Source organism: Cervus canadensis, chromosome 4, assembly GCF_019320065.1.
Source record: "Cervus canadensis isolate Bull #8, Minnesota chromosome 4, ASM1932006v1, whole genome shotgun sequence".
Classification (NCBI taxonomy): domain Eukaryota; kingdom Metazoa; phylum Chordata; class Mammalia; order Artiodactyla; family Cervidae; genus Cervus; species Cervus canadensis.
In genome coordinates, this window is record NC_057389.1 from 89110637 (window position 1) to 89133994 (window position 23358).

At 53.0% G+C, this 23358-nt stretch overlaps 2 protein-coding genes and 1 long non-coding RNA gene across 3 annotated transcripts; 1 reads left to right on the forward strand and 2 right to left on the reverse strand.

Annotated features, from left to right (window-relative positions):
- Nucleotides 1–4684: 4684 nt before the first annotated feature.
- Nucleotides 4685–10712, reverse strand: TUBB4A (tubulin beta 4A class IVa). The gene is made up of 5 exons (XM_043466379.1): nt 10575–10712; nt 9998–10157; nt 9364–9472; nt 9145–9255; nt 4685–6330 (listed from the first exon to the last, which is right to left on the reverse strand). The coding sequence occupies exons 2-5, from the start codon at nt 10052–10054 to the stop codon at nt 5273–5275; spliced, it is 1335 nt and encodes a 444-aa protein (XP_043322314.1). The 5' UTR covers nt 10055–10157; nt 10575–10712; the 3' UTR covers nt 4685–5272.
- On the forward strand, nt 10559–23344 carry LOC122440307. Its single transcript, XR_006269084.1, has 3 exons — nt 10559–10685; nt 22335–22413; nt 22918–23344. It is a non-coding gene; the product is annotated as an uncharacterized LOC122440307 (long non-coding RNA).
- On the reverse strand, nt 12540–19809 carry LOC122440305 (phospholipid phosphatase 3-like). Its single transcript, XM_043466380.1, has 7 exons — nt 19338–19809; nt 18276–18438; nt 16327–16484; nt 15027–15307; nt 14867–14924; nt 13105–13281; nt 12540–12919 (listed from the first exon to the last, which is right to left on the reverse strand). Exons 1-7 carry the CDS (start codon nt 19494–19496, stop codon nt 12794–12796), a joined length of 1122 nt encoding a protein of 373 aa, XP_043322315.1. The 5' UTR covers nt 19497–19809; the 3' UTR covers nt 12540–12793.
- Nucleotides 23345–23358: the final 14 nt, after the last annotated feature.

Consider the following 23358-nt stretch of genomic DNA (forward strand, 5'->3'; position numbering starts at 1 on the left):
ACTGAGCCTGAGAGCCACATCTAGAGAGCCTATGCGTCTCAGTGAAAATCCCACGTGCCACAACTAAGATTCAACACAACCAAATAAGTATTTTAAAAATGAAAAAAAAATTCTGGTCACCACGTGATTAGTGGGATTTTAGTTCCCCGATCAGGGACTGAATTTCTGCCCAGGCGGTGAAGTTCAGGTTCAGGGACTGAATCTCACCCCTGCAGTAAAATCAGAGTCCCAGTGACTGGACCACCAGGGACATCCCTGTTTCCTTCCTTTGAAAGTGAGAAAACATGGGAATTCTCTGGCATTCCAGTGGTTAGAACTCTGAGCTTTCACTGTGGAGGGCAAGGGTTCAAACCCTGGTCAGGGACTAAGATCCTGCAAGCCACGTGGTGCAGCCAATAAATAAATGAATACACTTCATACATCTTTATTTATTTATTTTAAAAATAATTTTATCTATTTTTCGCTATGCTGGGTCTTCACTGGTGTTTCTCTAGTTGCAGCGAGCAGAAGCTATTGTCTAGTTGCTGTAGTTGTGGCTCCTGGGCCCTAGAGCACAAGCTCAGTAGTTGTGGCTTATGAGCTTAGGTGCTCTGTGGCATGTGGGATCGTCTCGGACTGGGGATCGAACCTGTGTCCCCTGCACTGGCAAGCAGATTCTTTACCACTAAGCCACCAGGGAAGCCCCATACATCTTTATTTAATTTTTTTTTAAAGGAGGAAAAGAATACACCTCACAGTGTGTTGTGGAGTCTCATTGATTCACTTGCTCCTTCATTCAGCAAATAATTACTGAATGTCTGTGTGGCATAAGCTGGTCTACACATGTGGTGAGCAAGGTAGACAAGGTTCCTTGAAGCTTACCTTTCAGTGGGGAGGGAAGGGGACAGACAAAAGAAACTAGAAATAGACAAGATAATTTGCGTTAGTGAGAGGTGCTATGAGGGAAACACCTGATAGGAGAAAACAGAGGGAAAGGGACTAGGTATAATTTAGAGTTGCCAGGGCAAGGCTGCTCTGAGGAGGTGTCCTTTGACCTGAAACCTATGGAGAAGGAGGAGCCAGCCATGTGCACACCTGTGGGAAGAAGGAGCAGGAACTGCATGTGAAAAGGCTCTAGCTGCTTTGAGCTGAGCACAAAAAGGCCACTGTAGTTTCACCTTCAGGAGGGAGGGGGAAGGTGAGGAGGTTGCCATCATCAGAGTAGAGACCAAGGTGAGAAGTCTGGGTTTCAGTCTGAGTAAGATGGGAGTTGTGGGTGGGAGGGTTATTATTTGCATACAAAGGCTCCTCTGACTGCTGTGGGAGGAGGACAGTGCTCTCTGGGGGAGGGGGTGGAGGCGGGAGTGGGGGTGGGTGGCAGGCAGCAGGGAGCCCAGGGAAGTGAGGAAGGGGATTGACTGGGTGAGCAACAATGGCAGCTTAGACCAGAGTGTAGATGGGAGGAGTGAACTCGCTCAGTCGTGTCTGACTCTTTGTGACCCCCACGGAGCCTGCCAGGCCCCTCCATCCATGGGATTCTCCAGGCAAGAATACCGGAGTGGGTTGGGAAGGAGAAGAGGGGTCAAAGTCAGGACACATTTTAGAGACAGAGACAACTGGATTCAGCAAAAGATCTGAAGAATGTTTTGGGTCTAGAAAACAATGAATCAAGGCTGACTTCTTTTTTTAATCTTTTACTTTTTAAAAATTTATTTTTAATTGGAAGATAATTGCTTTACAAGAGCTTCCCTGGTGGCTCAGTGGTAACCAATCTGCCTGCAATGCAGGAGACTTGGGAAATGTGGGTTTGATCCATGGGTCAGGAAGATCCCCTGGAGCGGGGCACGACAACCCACTCCAGTATTCTTGCCTGGGAAATGCCATGGACAGAGGAGCCTGGTGGGCTACAGTCCACAAGGTTGCAAAGAGTCAGACGTGACTTGGTGCCTGGAAAACAACAATAGGGAGTTTTTCTGTGGCCAGGTTATATTTAGGATAAGAAAGACAGCCAAGCTTGCTGCCTAGTTCATCATCTTTCTGCTCCACCGTCCAGTGATGTGATGAGCCTGCTGAGATGGGGGTGGCTGCAGGCTGGATTCCCCAGGCTGTCTTCCTCCTGGCTGTAGTGGGACCTAGGGAGGGGGCTGGGGCCCCATCTGGAGCTGGTGGTCCAGTGGAAGAGCTGGGTGGGAAAAGTGGGTTGGCTTTCAGCATCCCTCGATGTCTCTCTCCCTCCTAGTTTGCCTTCCTGTGTACCAGAAGCTGGAGGAAAAACTACATTGCCCAGAGTTCTTTGCAGCTTTGGTTCTGGATGCTAATTAGGTTCTACCCGTGAGCAATGCTCCTGAGAGATCTGGAATGTAGAAGTGAGACAGAACAGTGTGTGTGTGTTTAATTATTTAAAAATAGTTTTAAGTTCATTTTAATTAATTTTGTTCAGTGTCCTAGTGGATCTATCTCTGTCGCTTTGTGGGTGTTGGGGTGGCGTGTTTTTTTTGGGGGGTGGTGGTGGTGGTGTTTTTTAACTCAGTTATTTCCGGTGGCAGCCCTCTGATTCTCCAGTCTGCAGAGGAAGCAGCTCCCAGGGTGGTGTTCCAACCTACTCTAGGGCTACACCAAAGAGGGCCTCATAGGCAGCAATATCAGCATCACTTGGGAGCTTGTTAAAAGTGCAGTTTCTCCCCTTCCTCTTGCCCCTTACTGAATCAGAGATTATAAGGTGGAACTCAGGAAGCTGCGTTCATACAAAGCTTTCCTGGTGACTCTGCTGTGCTGTGCTGAGTCACTCAGTCATGTCTGACTCTATGCGATCTCATGGACTGTAGCCCACCAGGCTGCTCTCTCCATGGAATTCTCCAGGCAAGAATACTGGAGAGAGTTGCCATTGCCTTCCTCCAAAGGATCTTCTGGACCCAGGCATCGAACCCACTTCTTTTATGTCTCCTGCATTGGCCGGTGGGTTCTTTACCACTAGCACCACCTGGGAAGTCCCCTGGTAACTCTACTGCACATCAAATTTAAGGAGCACTGGCTTACAACCCTCTCTCTCAGCCCCTCCAGAGATGCTGTAAGCCCCTAAATCCTCCTCTAAATGAATTATACAGCCTCCAAGTGGATGCCTGGGAGCTCAGCAGGGTCCTCCTGCTGAGTATCCACTCCCTTTCTACTTAATGTGCCTGGAGTTTCCCACAATAAACACTGGCTGATAAAGTGCCATCAGAGTTCTTGACTTAAACTATCAGTTTGAATCCCAGGTCACTGCTTCATAACCAAGGGATCATGGGCAAGAAACTGTGCTGCAAATTGTAATTTCTAAAGATGGTCATAGTTGTAGCTTCTGTTCCACATGCTCTTTTAGAATCTTGCTACTCAACCCTCAAGAGTTGGAGTCTACAGCCTATCCTCTGGAACCTGGACAGGCCTTTGTGAACACTTCAATTAGGAGTCCTCAGGACAGCAAGTGACCTCTAAAGGTGTTAGAAAAAATGCAATGGGATGTTTGCTGTTGGAGGAACCCAGCCTGGGCAGACCATGGAGAGGTCCTGACACCCTCCTTCTACCTGCCCCTACTGAGCTCCCAGGAATCCACTTGGCAGCTATGTGAGAGTCAGTCACCTTGAAAGGAGACCCCTCAGCCTCCAAGAATATTCTGTAGCTAATGTCACAGGGAGCACCAATAAGTTACCTTTCCAAGCCCTGCCCAAATTGCAGAGTTGGGAGCAAAATAAAAAATTGCTGTTGCTTTAAGCCCCTAAATTTGGGGGGGGGGTGTTTAGTTTGTATGCAGCAAAGGCTAACTGATACACTGTCTAAAAGCTCAAATCTTTTTTTTCTCTTGGCCATGCCATGCAGCTTGTGGGATCTTAGTTCCCCAACGAGGGATTGAACCTGTGCCCTGTGCAGTGAAAGCAAGGAGTCCTAACCTCTGGATCACCCAGAGGTGATTAGGTTCATTGTGCTATCTGCGCTTAGTTGCTCAGTCATGTCCGACTCTTTGCGACCCCAAGGACTGTGGCCCACCATCCTCTTTTGTCCATGGGGAGTTTCCAGGCAAGAATGCTGGAGTGGGTTGCCATGCCCTCCTCCACAGGATCTTCCTGACCCAGGAATTGAACCGGGATCTCCTGCATAGCGGACAGATTTTTTTTACCAGCTGAGCTACCAGGGAAGCCTGATTAGGTTCATTGGTAGAAACTGCATCTAGACCAGGGAAATTTCTAAAAGCTCAGATCTTACAGGGTTGGTGTGAGGGTTATAAGACATGTATCAGGCCATCAAAGTGCTTCAGTGTTTTAGTGACCATTACTCTGGCAGGACTGCCCCTGAGGCACTACCCACGGCTACCATCTCCCCAGCATCCTTTTCTAGAGGTTCCCCCTTCAACTTTCCATACTTGCAAGATGCCCCACAGAGAGTGGTGGCACCTCCATCACTAAGCACCCACCCAGTACCAGGTACTGTGCCCTGAGTCCTTACAAAAATCCTTGAGGTGTGGCATGGGAGGAAAACATGAGCCCATTTTACAGGTGAGGCAGTCGAGGCTCAGAGTGGGCAAGCATCTTGCTCAACACTACAGGGTGAATTGGTAGCATAACCCGGTCTGACTCTGAAATCACTGTCCACCTCCAGATTAAAAGTCCTTTCAGCTCCCAACTCCATCCCACAGGGAGAGGAGGGGCAATGAAAAATACACTTGGCAGAAACATGGCAGGACAATTAATTTATTGAGAGTGAGGCAGTGGGGAAGGTCAGGGAACAGCCTCTCTTGCCCACATGCTCCAGGGCTTCTTTTTCCCCAGCAGCACCCTTGAAAAGCCAAGGTTGGCAGGAGCTGAGGGGAGTGAATTTAGAGAAGTGAGGCTCAGGGGATCCAGAGAGGAGGGATTGGAGGGTGGGTGGAGCTTGTGGGGTAAAAGGGGAGGCACATGGGGAGAAGACAGGCTCAGAGGGAGGGGGCAAATAAATCAGGGTTTATAGGTCTGTGGGTGTAAAGGCGGGTGGGGGGGCTTGAGGGGAGGTCAAAGGTGGAGAGGTCAGGGGTGAAGGAGGGATCATGGAATTAAACGTGGGACTTGTGGGGTCGGAGGTGAAGCAGGGCTCACGGGGCGGGTGTTCAACGTCGGAGAGCTCAAGGGCGGGGATAAAGTGGGGCTCAAGGGTCAAGGGTTGGCCAGGGGAAGAGGTGCAAGGTTGTAGGGTCAGGGGTGAGTCAGGCTGGGAGGTGAAGCGGGGATTCTCCGCGGTCAAAGGTTAGCCTCTTAGTAGGGTGCGGAGGTGAAGTGATGGAGGCGCCCTAGGCCACCTCCTCCTCAGCCTCCTCCTCAAACTCGCCCTCCTCGGCCGTGGCGTCCTGGTACTGCTGGTACTCGGACACCAGGTCGTTCATGTTGCTCTCGGCCTCAGTGAACTCCATCTCGTCCATGCCCTCGCCCGTGTACCAGTGCAGGAAGGCCTTGCGCCGGAACATGGCCGTGAACTGCTCCGAGATGCGCTTAAACAGCTCCTGGATGGCCGTGCTGTTGCCAATGAAGGTGGCGGCCATCTTCAGGCCTCGGGGCGGGATGTCGCACACGGCCGTCTTCACGTTGTTGGGGATCCACTCCACGAAGTAGCTGCTGTTCTTGCTCTGCACGCTCAGCATCTGCTCATCCACCTCCTTCATGGACATGCGGCCCCGGAAGACGGCGGCCACGGTCAGGTAGCGGCCGTGGCGTGGGTCGCACGCGGCCATCATGTTCTTGGCATCGAACATCTGCTGGGTCAGCTCGGGGACGGTCAGTGCCCTGTACTGCTGGCTGCCCCGGCTGGTCAGTGGGGCGAAGCCGGGCATGAAGAAGTGCAGGCGTGGGAAGGGCACCATGTTCACGGCCAGCTTGCGCAGGTCGGCGTTGAGCTGGCCCGGGAAGCGCAGGCAGGTGGTGACCCCGCTCATGGTTGCCGACACCAGGTGGTTGAGGTCCCCGTAGGTGGGCGTGGTCAGTTTCAGGGTGCGGAAGCAGATGTCATACAGCGCTTCATTGTCGATGCAGTAGGTCTCGTCCGTGTTCTCCACCAGCTGGTGCACGGACAGGGTGGCGTTGTAGGGCTCCACCACCGTGTCCGACACCTTGGGTGACGGCACCACGCTGAAGGTGTTCATGATGCGGTCGGGGAACTCCTCGCGGATCTTGCTGATGAGGAGGGTCCCCATTCCAGACCCTGTACCCCCGCCCAGTGAGTGGGTCAGCTGGAAGCCCTGCAGGCAGTCACAACTCTCAGCCTCCTTCCGAACCACGTCCAGGACGGCGTCCACCAGTTCGGCACCCTCTGTGTAGTGGCCTTTGGCCCAGTTGTTGCCGGCTCCAGACTGGCCTGAAGAAGGAAAGGGAGGGGACACCCAGGCTGATATGGGGAAATCCCAAGCTCTAGTCCGCCCCCAGTCATCTAGTATTTAATTCATAATAAGAAAATTATTACTATTACTATTTATTACGAGCTGTTCTTTGGGTTACATTCTTGCTTCCCATCACCCAGCAGCTAGAAGGATTTTTTTGGGAAAGAATTATTTTTATTTATTTGGCTGCACAGTCAGTTTCAGTGTGTGGGATCTGTTTCCTGATCAAGGATTGAACCTGGGCCCTCTGCATTGAGAGCACGGCGTCTTAGCCACTGGACCACCAGGGAAGTCCTGGCTAGAAGGATTCTGACGAAACCTAAATCATGTTCCACCTTAGCTCAAAACCACCCCCACTTCCTCTCTTTCAGTAAAAGCTCCCGTCCTCTCTGAGTCCCACAAGGTCCTGTATGATCACCCCCGCCATACCCTTCCCTCCTCCCTCTCTCCCCCTCGCTCATTCCCCTCTAGACACACAGGCCTCCTGGCTGTTCCTCCAACACACCGAGCCTGGTCCTGCCCAAGGGCCTTGGCATGGGCTGTACTCTCTGCCTGGAGCAGATATCTGGAGCAGATTCCCTCAGATATCTACATGGCTCCTCCCTCTTTCCCCTCCTTCAGGACTTAGAGGCTCCGCCTGACTAATCTATACAACTGCAAATCCTCCCCATTTCTAATTCCTCTTCCATACTTGATTTTTCTCCATAGCACTGATAAACTTGTTCTTTTTTTAAAAAAAATTATTATGCTTATTGTCTGTAATCTTGAAGGGGAATGCAAGCTCCAGAGGACAAGGATTAGGATTAGACTACCAGCTGGTATTTTTGTGAACCAGTAATATTTCTTCTTGCCCCCTTCTCTGCTTCCAACCTGGTCCGGCCTTCTTATCACCCATCTGGATCAGAACAGTGGCTTCTGCACTGGTTCCCCCAGCAGCAGCCTACAGCCTCTCCACAATCTGTTCTCCTTGAAGCCACTAGAGGGCGCCTGTGAAAACCCATGTCAGGTGCCACCCCTCCTCTGCCCGCTGCCCCTCCAGGGCTCCCATCTCCCTGGGATAAAAACCAGTCTCCCCAGCAAGGCACAAGGTCCTACACAACCCGCGCCTCCCCCTCCGTGTCCTCCCCTGCTCCCTGCTCACTCTGCTCCAGGCACATGGGCCTCCTCACTGTTCCTGCCCCAGGGCCATTGCACGTGCTGGTGCTGTTGCCGCCGCCTGGAATGCTCTCCCTCTCAGGTATGACTGAAACTCTCTTCAGATCTCTGTCCAATGTCACCTCATCCAAATTAAAGGATTTGAAGTGGCGGTCTGGCTCCTGAGTCCATACTTTTACCACCACCTCCCCTACCTCATCTCTCAGAGGCCACAGGATCTTTTGGCCCGACTGGAGCCACCCTTGATCATCCAAGAATCCCTCACATCCTTTGGCCAACCTCACGTAGTCTCTCCCTAGCCATTTCCTGAGGACTTATTGTGAGCCCCACCCACACAGAATCATCTTTATCTTCCTGAATCTTTCTCAAATCAGACAGGGGAAGTCACTTGTCCAAGGTCACACAGCTTGTCCTGTCAATCCCTAGACTCCAGACTAAACTACTGTGTACTGAGGAGGAGAGGTGCTAGGGGGAGGGACAGCCTGGGCTCTGAAGTCAGGTGGGGGTGTGCATTTAGCTGGACCTAGTGCATATGCTAAATTGCCTCAGTCATGTCTGACTCTTTGCAACCCTATGGACTGTAGTCTGCCAGGCTCCTCTGTCCATGGGGTTCTCCAGGCAAGAATACTGGAGTGGGTTGCCATACCCTCTCTTCCAGGGGATCTTCTTGACCCAGGGATTGAACTTGGTCTCTCCTGTCTCCTGCATTGGCAGGTGGGTTCTTTACCACTAGCGCCACCTGGGAAGTCCCTGGGAAGCTTGACCGAGAAGTATGAGGAAAGCTTTCCTAGAAGGTTGTTCAGTGTGTGCATGCCCTTGAACTTGAGGGCTGCAAATGTGTCCATTGTCTTCACCTATGCTGCTCCCTCTTGTCTTGCACACCTTTCCTCTTTTCATTGACCTTTGGTCAGCCCAAGTCCCACTCATCTTTTAGGCTGAAGACATCATTAAGAGTTATACTGATAATAAAACCTACAACAAAACATCAAATGCTTATGTACTTTTTCCTCTGTGCTAGGCATTGTTCTGAGTTCCTTATACATATTAGTGGCTTTAAGCCTCACAGTCTTGAAAAGTAAGTCTCTGTATTAACCCTGTTTTAAAGATCAAGAGACTGAGGCACAGGAAGATTGTAGGGCCTTTCCACAATCACCCAGTGGATTCAATCAGTGATTGAGTTTGACTTTTTTTTTTCCTTCTCTTCCCATTTATTTATCTTCCCAGCTCCCTCCAGCAGGATGTCAGCTGCAGGGGTGGACAGAAAGCTTTGTTTGTTTTGCTCTTGGCTATATTCCCAGGGTGGGTACAGTAGGGCCTGGGGTATGCAGTAAGTGCTTAATAAGTATTTGTCAACTGCATGAAGTGGCAGAGCTGGGATCTGAATGCTGCAGTCTGGCTCAGGTCCATGGGTTAAATTAAAATGCCACCTCCTCTGGGAAGCCTTCTCTACCCTGCACTTCGCCTGTTGTGTCAAATGCCTCCCCTGGATTCCCACAGTGGCCTGTGTATCCGCTTTCCCTGCTGGGCTCTGAGTTCCTCAGTCTAGATGCTAGGTGGAGAATTTTCACCAAGTATGTGGAAGTGAAAGAATTGGGGGGAGGGGGACGCTTCCCTGCCTGTGCCTCACGGTGACTCACCAAACACAAAATTGTCAGGGCGAAAGATCTGGCCGAAGGGGCCAGAGCGGACAGAGTCCATGGTGCCTGGCTCAAGGTCCACCAGGACAGCTCTGGGCACGTAATTTCCTCCTGCAGAGAAGCAGATGGACAGCAGCTTGGTCAACTCCAGGAACCAGCACCCAGCCCCCTCCCAGGCCCTCTCCACCCCCACTCTGGCCAGGTGCCTCTGCCCCTTACCAGTGGCCTCATTGTAGTACACGTTGATTCTCTCCAGCTGGAGGTCACTGTCCCCGTGGTACGTGCCCGTGGGATCAATGCCATGCTCATCACTGATCACCTCCCAAAACTAGAGAGGGGGAGGTAGAAAGGACCAAGAAGGGGTGTCAATGGCCAGGCCTTCCCCCACCTCCGTCTTCTGAGCTCAGGACCCCCAGTCACCTCCCTGGCTGCCACCTGTCCCCCAGCAAGGTGAGTGGGGGGCCGGGACGCAGAGTGGGCAGGCGAGGATGAGGCAGCAAGTAGGGAGCGGTGGGGGCGGGGTGAAGCAGATTCAACACCCCAGCCAAGACGGCCGGTGGGGGCAGCCCTCCCGGGCTGCTGCCGTGGGCAGGGGCGGGGTCTCTTTGTGCCTGTCGAGGGGCCAGCGGGCCAGCTGTGAGGCCAGCTGTGGCGAGCGGACAGAGTCCGGGCCCCACCCCCATCAGTTCTTTGTTTCCCAGCTTGGCCCTGCCCTTCGCGCCCCTCCCCCACCGTCCCTGGGGTGCTGGCTTCCTGGGGGAGCTGGCCCCCCCACAGGCCCGGGGTGGAGGAGCTCTGCGGGGCTCAGTGGACCGCGCTCGGCATCCTCCCAGGGCCCGGTCCCCCCGCGCACCTTGGCTCCGATCTGGTTGCCGCACTGGCCGGCCTGCAGGTGCACAATCTCCCGCATGGCGGTGGCGCTGATGCTGGACGCGGCGGCGCTGGTGCTGATGCTGCGAACTGCGGCGGCGAAGGCGGCGGCGAAGCACGGTCCCTGCGCCCCCGGGGCGCCTCTATATGAGCAGGCGGGGCTCGCGTCACGGCCCGGTCACCGGCCCGCTCCGCCCCCTTGTCCCGCCCCGGGACGGAGGGTGCGGGGAGGGAAGGATATCCCTCCCCTCCCTCCTGGAGACCCCCGTTTCCCCCCAGCTCCGGGCAGTGGGGGCAAGGCCTCTCGGGCGCTTTAGTACCCCGTCCCTCCTTCCCACCCCTCCCGCCACCAGCCGGGCCTGGCAACCTGGGATTTGCCGGGATTGGGCGGGGAGGGGAGGGGAGCAGCGGAGAGGGAGGGAGAGAGCCCCGCAAACGTGCAGCGGAGAGATTCAGCCGCTCCACCCCCCGACCCCTGCCGCGAACGACCCTGCCTCAGTTTCTCCGGCCCAAGCCTCCCTTCCCATCCCGTTTCGTTGTCATTCTCCAGAAACGCTCGCCTTAACCACGAGGGCTCGTGGTGGCGGCCGAATTGGCCGCTCCAGAGGAGCCGACTGTTTGGGGAGGTGGGAGGCGGTCGATTCCTGCTGGACTTCTCTTGAAGCTGCGTAGTAAGTAAAACCACGATTCGCCTTCCCTGTTCGACTGCGGATGCTTCTGGAAGCCGACGGAGGTGTGTGTGTGTGTTGGGGGGGCGGGCTGTGCGCTCCCCCCGGACACCTCTATTGGGCTCTGAGTCTGTCGCAGGTGGGGTCATCCTCAGCGTTGCCTGGGGTCGAAATCAGTGATTAAGACTTACAGATGGATTACAGATTGCAGGGGAATGGAGGGCCCCTCCGAGGTAGGGGTTGCCTTGCTGCCCCCAGCTCGGCACCTGCCTGTTCCATTGTTACAATTTATTACAAGTCATCGCCCTGCCTTTGCATTTCTAATTAGTGCATGACCTTGCACAGGTCACTTGGCCTCCCCCTGCTGAATTTCCTGCAAGATGGAGCCTTCAAGAATGCCTGCCCTCTAGGCAGTTGGGAGGGTCCCCAGGGGGAGCGAACAATAAGTTGTAGCTATTGGTATTACAATTATTATTGTGACACTGGGCTAGACTTCCTGTGCTGCCCCTCTTGGGGCCAGCTTCTGCTGGCAGCCTCCCGCTGTGACATCCCGGGAAGCCTCCACATCCTCTGTGGCTTCTGGCTACTTCGGGGTAGGGGTGGGGTTGGCCAGGCCCATGGACTGGGACCTCACAGTTCTCACCAGTGGCTTCCAATTTTGTGGTTCTCCACAGGACAGGGACATTTGGCAATGTCTGGGGACGTTTTTAGTTATGCCTAAATGGTTTGCGTGTGTGTGTGTGTGTGTATGTGTGTGTGTGTGTGTGTGTGTGTGTGTGTGTGCGCATGCTACTAGCACCTGTAAGTGGATGTTGCTGAACACAGGGTGCACAGATAGGACAGGCTCCCTCTACTATAAGAATTATCTGGTCCAAATATCAATAGGGCTCAAGGCCAGGGATCAATCCCCAACCCCCAGGGTCTAATGCCTGATGATCTGAGCTGGAGCTGATGTAATAGTAATAGAAATAAAGTGCACAAGAAATGTAATGTGCTTGAATTGTCCCCAAACCTTCCGCCGACCCGCCCTGGTCCATAGAAAAATTGTCTTCTATGAAACCAGTCCCTGGTTCCAAAAAGCCTGGGGACTGCTGTTCAAGGCTAAGAAATCCTGTGTTAATTATTTGAGAAAAAAACAAGATTGAGTGGGATCTTTAGGTTCACACTAGACACCAGAGCAATGCAGGAGACCTGGGTTTGATCTCTGGTTAGGGAAGATCCCCTGGAGAAGGAAAGGGCAAGCCACTCCAGTATTCTTGCCTGGAAAATTCCAGGCAAGGAATTTTCAAAGGAGCAGAGGAGCCTGGCAGGCTACAGTACATGGGGTCACAAGGAGTCGGTCATGACTGAATGACTAACACAACAAGACACCAAAATAAATTCCTGATGGATCAGATCATACAAATAGGGGTGACCCCCCTCCCCTTCACCCCAGGATCTGTGAATTACTTCCTGTCTCTCTGATTTAAATGTGTGTAGCATCCTGGGACTTCAGTAGGTCACATAATTACGGAGCACAGTCTCTTGGGGGAGCTCCACAGAATCCCCTAACCCAGAAATTCTCAGCTGGGGGTGACTCCCCTTCCATTACAACCTGGAGTTGTGATTGGCACCCAGTGGGTGGAGTCTGTGGAGGCTGCTCACTGGCCTACAGTGCACTGAAATGACCCCTGCAGCGAAGAATTATCTGGCCCCGAAAACCAACGGCAATAACCAAAGTTGAGAAACCTGACTGAGACTTTCCAGATTATCAGACGTTGTTATAATTGATCCCTGGGACATGGTTTCCGGATTGATATACGAAGACTATCAATCCATGTTAATATCTCTCAAGAATTCATAAACCCGGTGTTGGCATTTCATTCTTTAATATAGCAAGAAAACATAAAAACATAAAAGTGGAAGTGGCCCTGCTGGGAGGGGCTAATTTGGGGTTCAGCCCCAGGAAACTGGGACTTCCTGTGTCACCCCTCCAGGGCAGGGCTGATCTGGGGTCAGGACGGAGCTCCAAACAGGTGGGGCTTTCTGGACTAGCCCACCTGGGATGGGACAGCCCCGCCGGGGGAGCACAGGCCCTGGAAAGCAGAGGGTGCCCTCTGTCTTCCTCTGTGTCAGGGCATGCCTTGGGTTCCCTGAGGGTCCTTGGGGGAGGAATACAGAGAGGGAAAGTGGGGAGGAAAGTGGCACGCAGAACATAGGTGGTTCTGGGACTTGTCATTGCCTGAGATGTAGAAAACCTGCAGGGATGAAGCCAAGAGAGGTTGTGGTGGGCTGACATCACCTTCCCTCCATACCCGTTCTTCCACCCCAGTCTGGCCTCTCCTGCATTCCCTTCCTGGGAGATGAGGAGTGCCAGGCATACCCAGGGGCTCCCAGACAAGCAGACCCTCCCTGCACCCAGGTGTCCCACGGCATCACTTACTACCCAGAAAGCCATCAGAGCTCCCTGCAAGAAGCCGACCAAAGCATCATAGGGGTGGTGCTGGTGGTCCAAAACCCGGAGGTAGCCGGTCAGCAGAGCCAGGCACAAGAAAAGGAGCTGGACGGTGGGCCGTAAGAGCCAGGTTTTCCGTCCCCAGGAACCGGCCTGTATGTAGAGCTGGAAGGCGGGTGGCAGTGCCTTGACACCCTGGGAGAGGGTAATCAGAGGGACTCCACCCCGGGGCTACATTTTTGTGTCCACCCGTGTTTTCTACCTGAACCTGCCAGTTTTGTATGGAAATATATTTCAGCTTCTAAAGAGGGTAGGGGCTGTGTCCATCACTGTAAGAGAACTGTGTGCTCTTAACTACATGCTAGCATTGGGAAAATTGTTAGGTGGTGAATGATTTCCTAAGAGTCAGGTGAGACCCTCCGGGTAGGCTCATGCTGTGAGTGGGCACTGCCACTTCCTGCCAGGGTCAGGTCTCCAATTGAAGCAGGTCGGCCTCATTGGCGAACCCTCAAGGAGCAGAGTTTGGGCTCTTGATTTTGAAATGGAAAACAGAAAAAAAAAAATCCCATCAGGTGAAATTTACTTCCTTGAGATGAGCAAGCAGAATGGGACAGTGGTGCTTGTATGTTTCAGGGAAAGATCAACTGTGGGCACTTGAGGGACACTTAAGAGGTGGGGGGAAAAAAAAGAGGTGGGGGAATTCCCCGAGATCTAGACTATTCTGTTCACAAAATTGTCTACTCCGTCCAAAAATCAGAGCAAGGCTGGCCTCTGAGTTGTGTGTGGTCTGTCTGTGCACGTTGGCGTGTTGGCGTGCACCCAGTCCCCCAACCACCGCCCCATCCTGGGGACGAAGGGAGTCTGTTTTGCTTGTTATTAATGATTAATAGTGACCTTTAGGCCAGATCCTGTTCTAAGTGCTTTGAGGGTATCAGCTCATCTATGTGATGAGGCAACAACCCTAGGAGGCAAGTGCTATTTCCATACAGATGGAAACCGAGTTTCAAGGTCTCACCCAATGTCACACAAAGTTGAGGCTGGGAATAGAACATGCACATTCCACCTCCAAAACTCTGCGCTTTTATCACTACAGGAAGCTGTAATTACTTTGTCTTAAATACAAAGGGGCAGGGGTGGTTTGGGGGAGCTGGCAGTTGAATCCACTGTCCCTCAGGGAGAAAACATTGCTGGTGTGGAGGCAGCTGTGTGATCATCACGTGCCCCCGTGGCTGGAGCCTCTGTATTGTTGTGTCTGCCCACCACCGAGCTTCGGTGCTTTGGGCTGGCTCTAATCTGCTTCTGCCACCCAAGTCTATGCCCCTGGGTTGTTGGCCCCTTCCCAGAGGCAACTCTCTCCGCCCCCCTGCTTCCCTTCCTGCCATTTTATTACCTAAATCTTAGATCTTCACCTCAGCTGGGTCTGGGGTGATTTCCCTTCCTGCTGTCCTTGGTGGAGCCCAGTCCTGGGCACAGACCCAGCCTGGCATGAGCCCTCTCCAGCTGCAGGGGCAGGGGTTGGGGGCACAGAGGGTTCTGCAAGTTGCTATTCTGGGACCAGGACGCTGAATGAATCTTAAGAGGAGATGGGCCCACCCCACTCTTGCCCTCCTGACTCTGGGGGAACACATAAGCTCTGTGGGAGCTGTGCCTGGCACTGCGGGCACCGACCATGGGATGGTGGGGGCGGGGGGAACAATGGAGCATTTTCTGGCCTTGCTGGGTGTGCAGCTCACCTCCCACCAATACTCACCACCAGATACACCATGCAGTACATCCCTAAGGAGGCGTTCTCAGAATAGAAGGACATCCTGGGGGATGGGCAGGGGGAGCATGGATATCAGCTGGGGGTGGAGTGGGGTGGGGTGGGGTGAGGACACCTCCTGGGTTCCCCTCCCTGACCACCCACTCGCCTGGCATCAAGGACATCTTCAGGATGCCCTGTGCAGCTGTAGTTGGTGATGTAGCCGTTCTCACAGTCAAAGGAGGTTGGATCGGGCAGGCACGTGGCCAGGAAGTGGGGCCGCAGTTGACCTGTGGTCATCTTGGCGATACTGGTCAGGGAGAAGCTGGCCAGGCTGCCGAAGATGAAGGCGCCCAGCTGCTTGTAGATCATGGCCACGTAAGTGCTGCTCATGAAGGCTGGCGAGCTCAGCTGCAGGCCCCTGACCCGAATCAGCTCTCCCAGGCTGATCTGTGGGGCCGAAGTGGATGGGTGAAGGGGTCACTGCTGAGGGCAGGGGGTGCAAGGAGGGAGGGAAATCCTCCATGCTTTATCGCATGTGGAAGGGAGGCTGTTGTTTCCCACCACACCAGCCGAAAAATGTGGGTCTTCTCATTCCATCACACACACACACAAATGGGTAACTTCTCCCACCCCTTGTGTCTGAAATGGGCAAGACTCCTAAGCCAAGGAATATGGCTTCCCGTTATCACCAGGGAAACGGGGGGTCCCACATCTGAAAGGGGTAGGATTTCGATATACCAGGAAAAGAGGCAGGGCATGGCCCTAGCTTATATCAGACATGGGTAGGATTTTCTGCCCTACATCTGAAAGGAGTGGGACTTCCTATTACACCAGGAGAAGAGGTGGGACATCTCCTTAGTTTATGTCAGACATAGGCAGGATTTCCTGTCCCATATCTAAAAAGGGCAGGAGTTCCTGCCATACCAGGAAAAGAGGTGGGACATCTCCCTAATTTATGTCATACATAGGCAGGATTTCCTGTCTCATATCTGAAAAGGGCAGGACTTCCTGTTATACCAGGAAAAGAGGACAGACTTCCACCCAAATGCTGGAAAATTGTAGAACATCCCCTGTCACCAGGAGGAAGAAGCAGGATGTTCCATGTTTGAAAGGAGGAGGTTTCCCACCTTCCCAGGGGGCAAGGCTGCTTCCTGCCTTCTGCATAAAGCGTGGGAGCTTCCCAGTCTACTGGGGGGAGGAGGGGCTGAACTTCCTGTTCCATGCCTAAGGCAGAGAGGGGATTCTTTCTGTTATACCAAGTCAAAAGTGGGGGCTTACTTTGTCCTCAAGGAAAGGGGTTTTATGCCATTGAGCAGTGAAATGTCCCATTTCAGTAGGAAAAAGAGGTGGTATTTACTCCTGCTGTAGATCTATAATCCGTGGGGGTTCCCATTTTGCCAGAAAAAGGGGTGAACTTGCTCATAGCGTGTCACCACAGCCTGAGGTGAAAGTGGCCAGCCTCTTACCGTGAAGATGGAGATGAAGAAGCCCATCTTCATGAGTGCCGAGTCTTCGATGATATAATGGGCCATCCGGGGGTATTGGATGGTGGTGTCATTGCAAAAGAAGCCCTGGATGTGGGGTTCCAGCAAACCGGTCTCACTCAGCACAATGGGGAGGCTGACTGCAGGGGGTGGAGATGACCCCACTCATGGACGGGTCACCTGAGGTTGACTCTCCTTAGGCCTTCTGCCAGGCTGTCCTCCCAGCATCTCCACAGCCTGGACACGGGGACATGGGCAGGGAGGACAGTCTGGCCAGGAGGCCAGAGGAGGCCAGAGCCCCAGGGACCCATTCACAGGTGGGGTCTTGGGAATGAGGTGGGTAAGGGGTAAGGACAATGATGGAAGGGATGAGGGTGGAAGGGCTCACTCTTTCCGTATGTGTGTGTGTGTCCTCATGTATGCACGCATATGTGTATGACTGTGGCTCTGCATGTCTTGTGTGTGAATGTGTATGTGTGCTGATGGATAGCTATGTCTATGTCATGTGTATGTGGTGTGAATAGGTGTTTGTGGTGCTCATAGTACATGTCTGTGTGTGTGTATGAGAGAGAGAGAAAAAAAGATTATACATTGTGTCCATGGATGTGTGGGTTGCGCTGGTGTGTGTGGTCCTGTCTGGTATCTGTGTCTCTTCCATGCCTATGTGGATGGTTCTGTGGCTGATCGAGCTGGGAGAAAATGGTAGCAAAGTTGTGTGTGAGCAGCATCTGGGGCCCCTCACCTGACACTACCATCCTGAAGTCAGGCAGACCAGGGGGCCTGTCTTCCAGCAGGTGTAGGCCTGCTCATTCTAAAAGCCTATACCAGGCCTCCCTCCCCGTCTTGACTCTGTCATCCACTGAAGCCTAGTGGAGTCAGGCAGCTGGAACCCAACCTCTCACCATCCCCAGCTCCCTCTCTGGGCTGGAAGGGCCAAGCTAGCGTCCCAGCCTGGCCTCCTCATCCCAGCAAAGGAGCTTTGGTCACTAGTTCTACACACTGGGGAGTTGAGGGTATTGGTCTATGCCAGCCACACATCTGGACCCCAAGCAAGCTCAAGCCACATGGGTGCCCACACACCCAGAATCTGACACACACAATTATACAACCACACAGTCTGACCCAGACACCCAGATTCAGATGTACACACACATATAACAATATACCCACAACACACATAGGCCCATATAGACCCAGACACAAAGCTGGCTACACAAATACCATTGGATGGACCACCACCCCAGATGCATAGTCACGGGCTCCCATAGATCAAGTGCATGCATAGGAGTCACCCACAGTGAACTCCCCCGCCCCCCCCCACCAAGCCAATACAGCATGCAACACTGCAATACACTATGCAACTCAGGGACCCAAAGGGACACACACATACACACACACATGTGCATACACACACAGAATTATACATTCATGGATATAAGTGCAACCACACCAGCCCCAGACATACAGATAGACCCAGGGGCTTGCACACAACATACACATAGTCAAAACGTACACAGAGATATATATAGTACAAACATACCTCCCACCACGGACACATAGACAGACCCAGATACACAACTCAAGGAGACTTACAGCACATAAAGTCATATGTAAGACTGAAAAAAAAAAAATGTGCAGCTGGATGCTGACCCCAGCATCCAGATTCAGGATGACAGGTAAGCACACAAAAGCCATTCTTGTGGAGAGTCCCCTTCTGCTCCCTTTGCGCAGTCTCATTGACCCAGACATCCCAGAAATATGCTGATGACACAAACGTGAAGACACACAGCCCAAGCACACACATTAGGGCAGGCAGCCAGCCCCAGGCCTAGCAAACCTCAGATAAAGACACACAGGAAGACAGACTCCCTCCAAGGCTTCTTGGGTGTCCACATGGGGCAGGGGCTCAAGGATGGTAGGGAGGGGCTCACCCAGCATCAGACAGAATAAGTCCAAAGCCACCAACAGCTTGGCAGTCCAGGAGTGTGGCAGCAGATGGAACAGGGGCATCCTGCGCGGGTCTCCGGGCCACAGGCACTGGTATCGGACCACCAACTCAGGCAAGGCCAAGATGGTATGTGGTAAATTGATTGACTGTGGGGAACGAAGGGGTTGGCATGCCCACCCAGACTGGGATTAGAACTCAAGAGGCATCTGGTCACAGTGGGGGAGAGGCTGGTTTGAATGGTGAAGATCAAGGTGGGCGGGGAGGGGTCCCATTGCAGGCCAGTAATTAGATGGCCAAGGAGGCGGGGCAACCCCGAGAATGGCCAAGCGGGTGGGACCTTCCTGAGGATGGCCTAAGGGTCAGAGGAAACTGAGGCCTCCCTGACTCCATTAGTGGGAGCCCCATCCCATTCAGGGACTCGACTGATTTCGGGGTAAGGTCTTGAAAGTTTGAGTGGGGTATGGAAGAAGGTGGAGAGGAACAAAGTGGGTGGGGACTAAGTGCTCAGACAAAATGCTCAGACACCAGAGGACTCCAGAAAAGTCAGACTAGGAGTGGGGATGGTTCAAAGACCTGGACTGGGAATGGGGCAGAGAGTTCTGGAAAAGTGTAACCCAGGACAAAATACTCAGAGACTGGAGTCTCCAGGAAGGTCAGACTAGGGAGACAATAGAAAGGCGGAGCCTGGGGAGAGGGCAGTGCTGGCCCGAGAAAAGTAGAAAAGTGAGTGGGCCAGGAGAGTGGGCAAGGCCTCGGAAGTTGGTCTGAGAAGTGGGCGGAGCTTACGGGAAAGTGGGCGGGACTGGAGGGTGGGCAGGGCTTGGGACAATGGTGTCTAGGAAGTGGGCGGTGCCTATGGTGAATTACAGGGAAGTGGGAGGGGCTGGGGAATGGGCAGGGCTTGGGATGCCGAGGGCGGGAGAGTGGGCGGGGCCTGGGAGAAAGGGAAGTGGAAAGGGCTTACGAAGTATGACAGGGAAGTGGTGGGGCTTGGGAGTGGGCAGGGCTTGGGAGACTGGGGCAGCTCTGCGAGGGGCAAGCCCACCGTTCTCAGGGTCCCGCTGGTCAAAGTCATATCGGGGTTGACGAGAGTCCTCCTGGGAGAGACGTCTCCGTGCTGGCGATTGCAGACCTTGGGCGATTCCCTGGTGGTCATTCTCCAGCTAAGAGCCTGGTTGGGCAGGCGGGACCCTTCCATCTCCATCAACGGCTGCCCTGTCCCTCTCCGCCACGCCGGGAGTCCTCGCCGCTCCTCATTGGTCCGGCGCGGGCCAATGGGAATTCGCCTCCGGGCTTGCCCTGTCTTTACTGTCCCCGGAGCACCGTCCCCGCGGGGACTCGGGATTGCACCGAGTGGGGATGGGTGAGGGTCTTCAGTCCCACTCCTGCTTCCTATGCCCTGTTCCCGCGTCCAAGACCCTGTCTGGTCCCGTTCCAGCCGGGCTCCGGTGTCTCCCTTTCCCTGTTACCACGCGCCTTTCTCCGAGTTTTTCAGTAGACGCCAAAGCATCTTTTCATCCTTTCAGCCTAGACACCCTCCTCCCACCCGCCCATTCCGTGAAGCCCTGGACCGAGGCGCCGGGTCCACCAGGGGTCGCCCGCGGCCCACATTGCCAAGGAAAGGGACCCAGAGTTTCCTTAAGGGAGGGAGGGAGGGATAGGCCCCCAGAAGGAGAGCCTGGGGGGGTGGATCTTTGGTGGCTCAAAGACCCTGGATCTTCCCTGGGGGCGGGACCTGTGTTTCTTTGGTTGTGCTCCCTTGTATTTGTGTCTTTGCCAGTCTTTCCAGGTCAGCCTGGGTCAGTCAGTGTGTGACTTAGGTGCCTTTGGTGGTCTTTGGGCATCTGATACTGTGTGTCTTTGAATGCATATCCCAGAGCCTTCAAGACTCTCTCAGGCTATATGTTAGTGGGTATGTGTGACTCTGGGCATGTGTGACTTTTGTGCTGTTGTGGCTAGCTTGGGCAGCTGTGTGTCTAGGACTGCATCTCTGGGCATGTCTTAGTGTGTGACTGTGTGTATGCCTGTATGGTGTATCCCCACCACTGTTCTGGTATGCATGTGATTGTGGGTCTGCTATGGTGTGTGCTTATCTTCTTGGGTGTATATGCTCTGAATATGTATCTGTTGTGTCTCTGTGTGTGTCTGTGGCTAGCTTTGGTGGCTACTCTTGTGTATCTGTGATTATATGTCTCAGTGTGTGTATGTGTATGTGTTGTGTGTTTGTGTCTGTCTTTGTTTGTGTAATTGTGTACTGCCTGAATTGGGATGTCCTTTGTACACCAGTGTCTGTCTGGTGGCTGCCTTTCTGGGCCAGTTGGAGAGTCCCTTCCAGGTGTTAGCCATGCTGGGGCTTCCTTCCTGGGACAGGCTGGCTTGCTTCTCAGCAGAGTGAGCTGGCTTCTCAGGGACCGGGCCCTCTGAAGGGTACCCAGGGCCTGCCCTGGTATGCTTGGGTCTTCCCCATCCCTGTGTCTGTCCACTGCCATTAGCAGGGAAACACCATTTCCTACCTTTGATGTCACTGGTGTGAAAATTTTCCCTTCCTCCAAATAGACCAGGTCACTGGTTTCTTTCTCTCTTTTTTATTTTTTTCTGTTAAATTGTGTGTGTGTGTGTGTGTGTGGCCACTGGTTTTTCTATGTGCTCATACCTGACCACGATTCTGTACGTAAAACACACACACAAACCAAGACAAAGCAAACGTGGAAAATGTAAGTGGGCAGAAGCTTATACAGTGGAAGGTTCATGATCTCTTTTTCAGATAATTCTCCTGAATACCTCTAGCTTCCTTCCTTTTTTTAAAAATTTATTTATTTGGCCACCCTGGATGTTAGTTGTGGCATGTGGGATCTAGTTCCCTGACCAGGGATCGAATCCAGGCCCCCTGCATTAGGAGTGCAGAGTCTTACCAGGGAAGTCCCCCACTAAGCTTCTTATAAACCTTCCAGATGTGTGCTATGCAAATATGTCTTTGCTCTAAAACCAAATCCGCATTCTTTGTTTTCTTAGCCCTTTGAGATCTCTATCGGGCCCCAAATAGATGACTCAACCTCCCCCATGGCTTGATTACTGAACTGATTCTATGAGTGATAATCTGACCATTTCTCTTTCGATGACACTTCTGACTATTTCCATTCTGAATTCTTCCTGCCTCTCTTTTGGCCCAGACATCTGCACTCGTTTCTGGACCCTGGTGCTTCATCTACAGGATCAAATCCCCACCTACAAGTCGCACAGAGGCACCAGACCATCAGCCTCAATCATGCCAGAGAGCACTTGCTGTATGCCAGGTGCCATTCTGGCTTCCGATTCAGGACAGTAATCCTACGAGGTGGCCCCTGTATTAGCTATACTTCCCAGGTGGGAACCTCGAGGCAGAGAGGTGAAGGCATTTGCTTTGAGACAGAACTGGGATTTAAAGCTAGCTATGCATTGAGACCTTCTCTTATTCCCATTTCAGTTCAGTTCAGTTCAGCTCGGTCGTGTCTGACTCTTTGCCACACCATGGACTGCAGCACACCAGGCTTCCTGTCCATCCCCAACTCCTGGAGCTGGTGTGAAAAGCGAGGCTCAGAGATGGGATCTTGTGCCATTGTTGTTCCTCAACTAGAAACACACTGGTAGGTCATCCCCTCACTACTACTTTGCTTATCCTGAACACTCATTATGTTGGAAAGACACAGTTCAATAGTAGCTGGGTAGGAACCCCAACTCCACAAAGTCTAATGGCACCATCATGCCTTGTCATGTTTACACAATCTGGCAAGTGCATTCACATGCTGGGTCTGTGTTTCCCCGGCCTCCCCAGGGCCGAGGAGACTTGGACCCAGCTTTTCCAGAGACCTAACCTGGAGAACGTGATTCCTCTCTCAGTTTCAATTTCCTCCTTCAACACGTGTGGACACTCCTTCAGCTCAAAACCAATCTCACTCAATTCTTTTCTTCTCATTTTTCTTCTTTTCTTGGTTTACAGCCCCCTGCTGCGTCCCATGCCCTCTCACTGTGCACTTACCCAGTAATCACTAAAGATCTCTTTCAGGCTTTGCCTGTGGGGACACGAAGGATCCAGGCCAATGGACTTCATACAGGGTGGCAGGCAGTCAGGAACTCAGAAGGAGGTGAGTTTGGCTAGGAAAAATCAAGGCATACTTCCTAGAGGAGGTGCCTGTTGTCTGGGCCTCTGAGAGGGCAGAAGGGTCCTCCCCCCGCTCCAACTACTTCCTGCCCGATCCCTCCCTTGAGCCCTGAAATGGCAATGGTGAGAGAATTCAGGTCCTTCCTCTAGAGGGGAGGGAAACCAGGGCCCACTCTCTCCTGGGGAGACAGCTGAGCACACAGAGGTGCAACTACTGAACCATGGGGTGCTAGGCAACTGATGCTGAGCGCTCCATGGTGGGCGGGGCTGTCTATGTCATATGTCCCGACCACAACAATGCGTCATGGCGCTCCCTGGCTGCGGCCTGCACCTTCCCCAGGCTGCCAGGCCTTGTGCCCCCACCCTGGAGGGGGTGTACAGAATTCTGCTAAGCCCCTTGGCATCTAGAGTTCAGAAGTCACTGGAAGTCCTTGACTGTGACTTTGACTTTTGGAGTCTCAGTTTTTTTTGTTTTTTTTTACTCCAGCCATTGGTATTGTAGAAAACTCAGTGATCCAGCTCACCTGGAATGAGCCTTTGCCATGGGCCTGCCACTGCTCACAGCAAGTTCTCAGCTACCCTTTGAGATTTACTCTTATTCCCATTTAGCAGATGTGAGAAGTGAGGCTCAGAAAGCTGAAGCAGCTTGCCCCAGACCACACAGCAAGACATTGGAGGGCTGAAACGCAAGACTGTTAGAGCGGGGGCAGCAAATTTTCCACTGAGAGACCAGAGAGAGTAAACATTCGGGGCTTTGTGGGCCAAACAATCTCTGTTTGGCCGGAACATTGCAAAAATCACCACAGACTGTATGGAAATGAATGAGCGTGGCTGTGTGCTGATATAATTTTATTTGTGGACACTGAAATTTGAATTTCACATGATTTGCACCTGTCAGGAGTCTTCTTTTGACTTTTCCCAGCTGCTT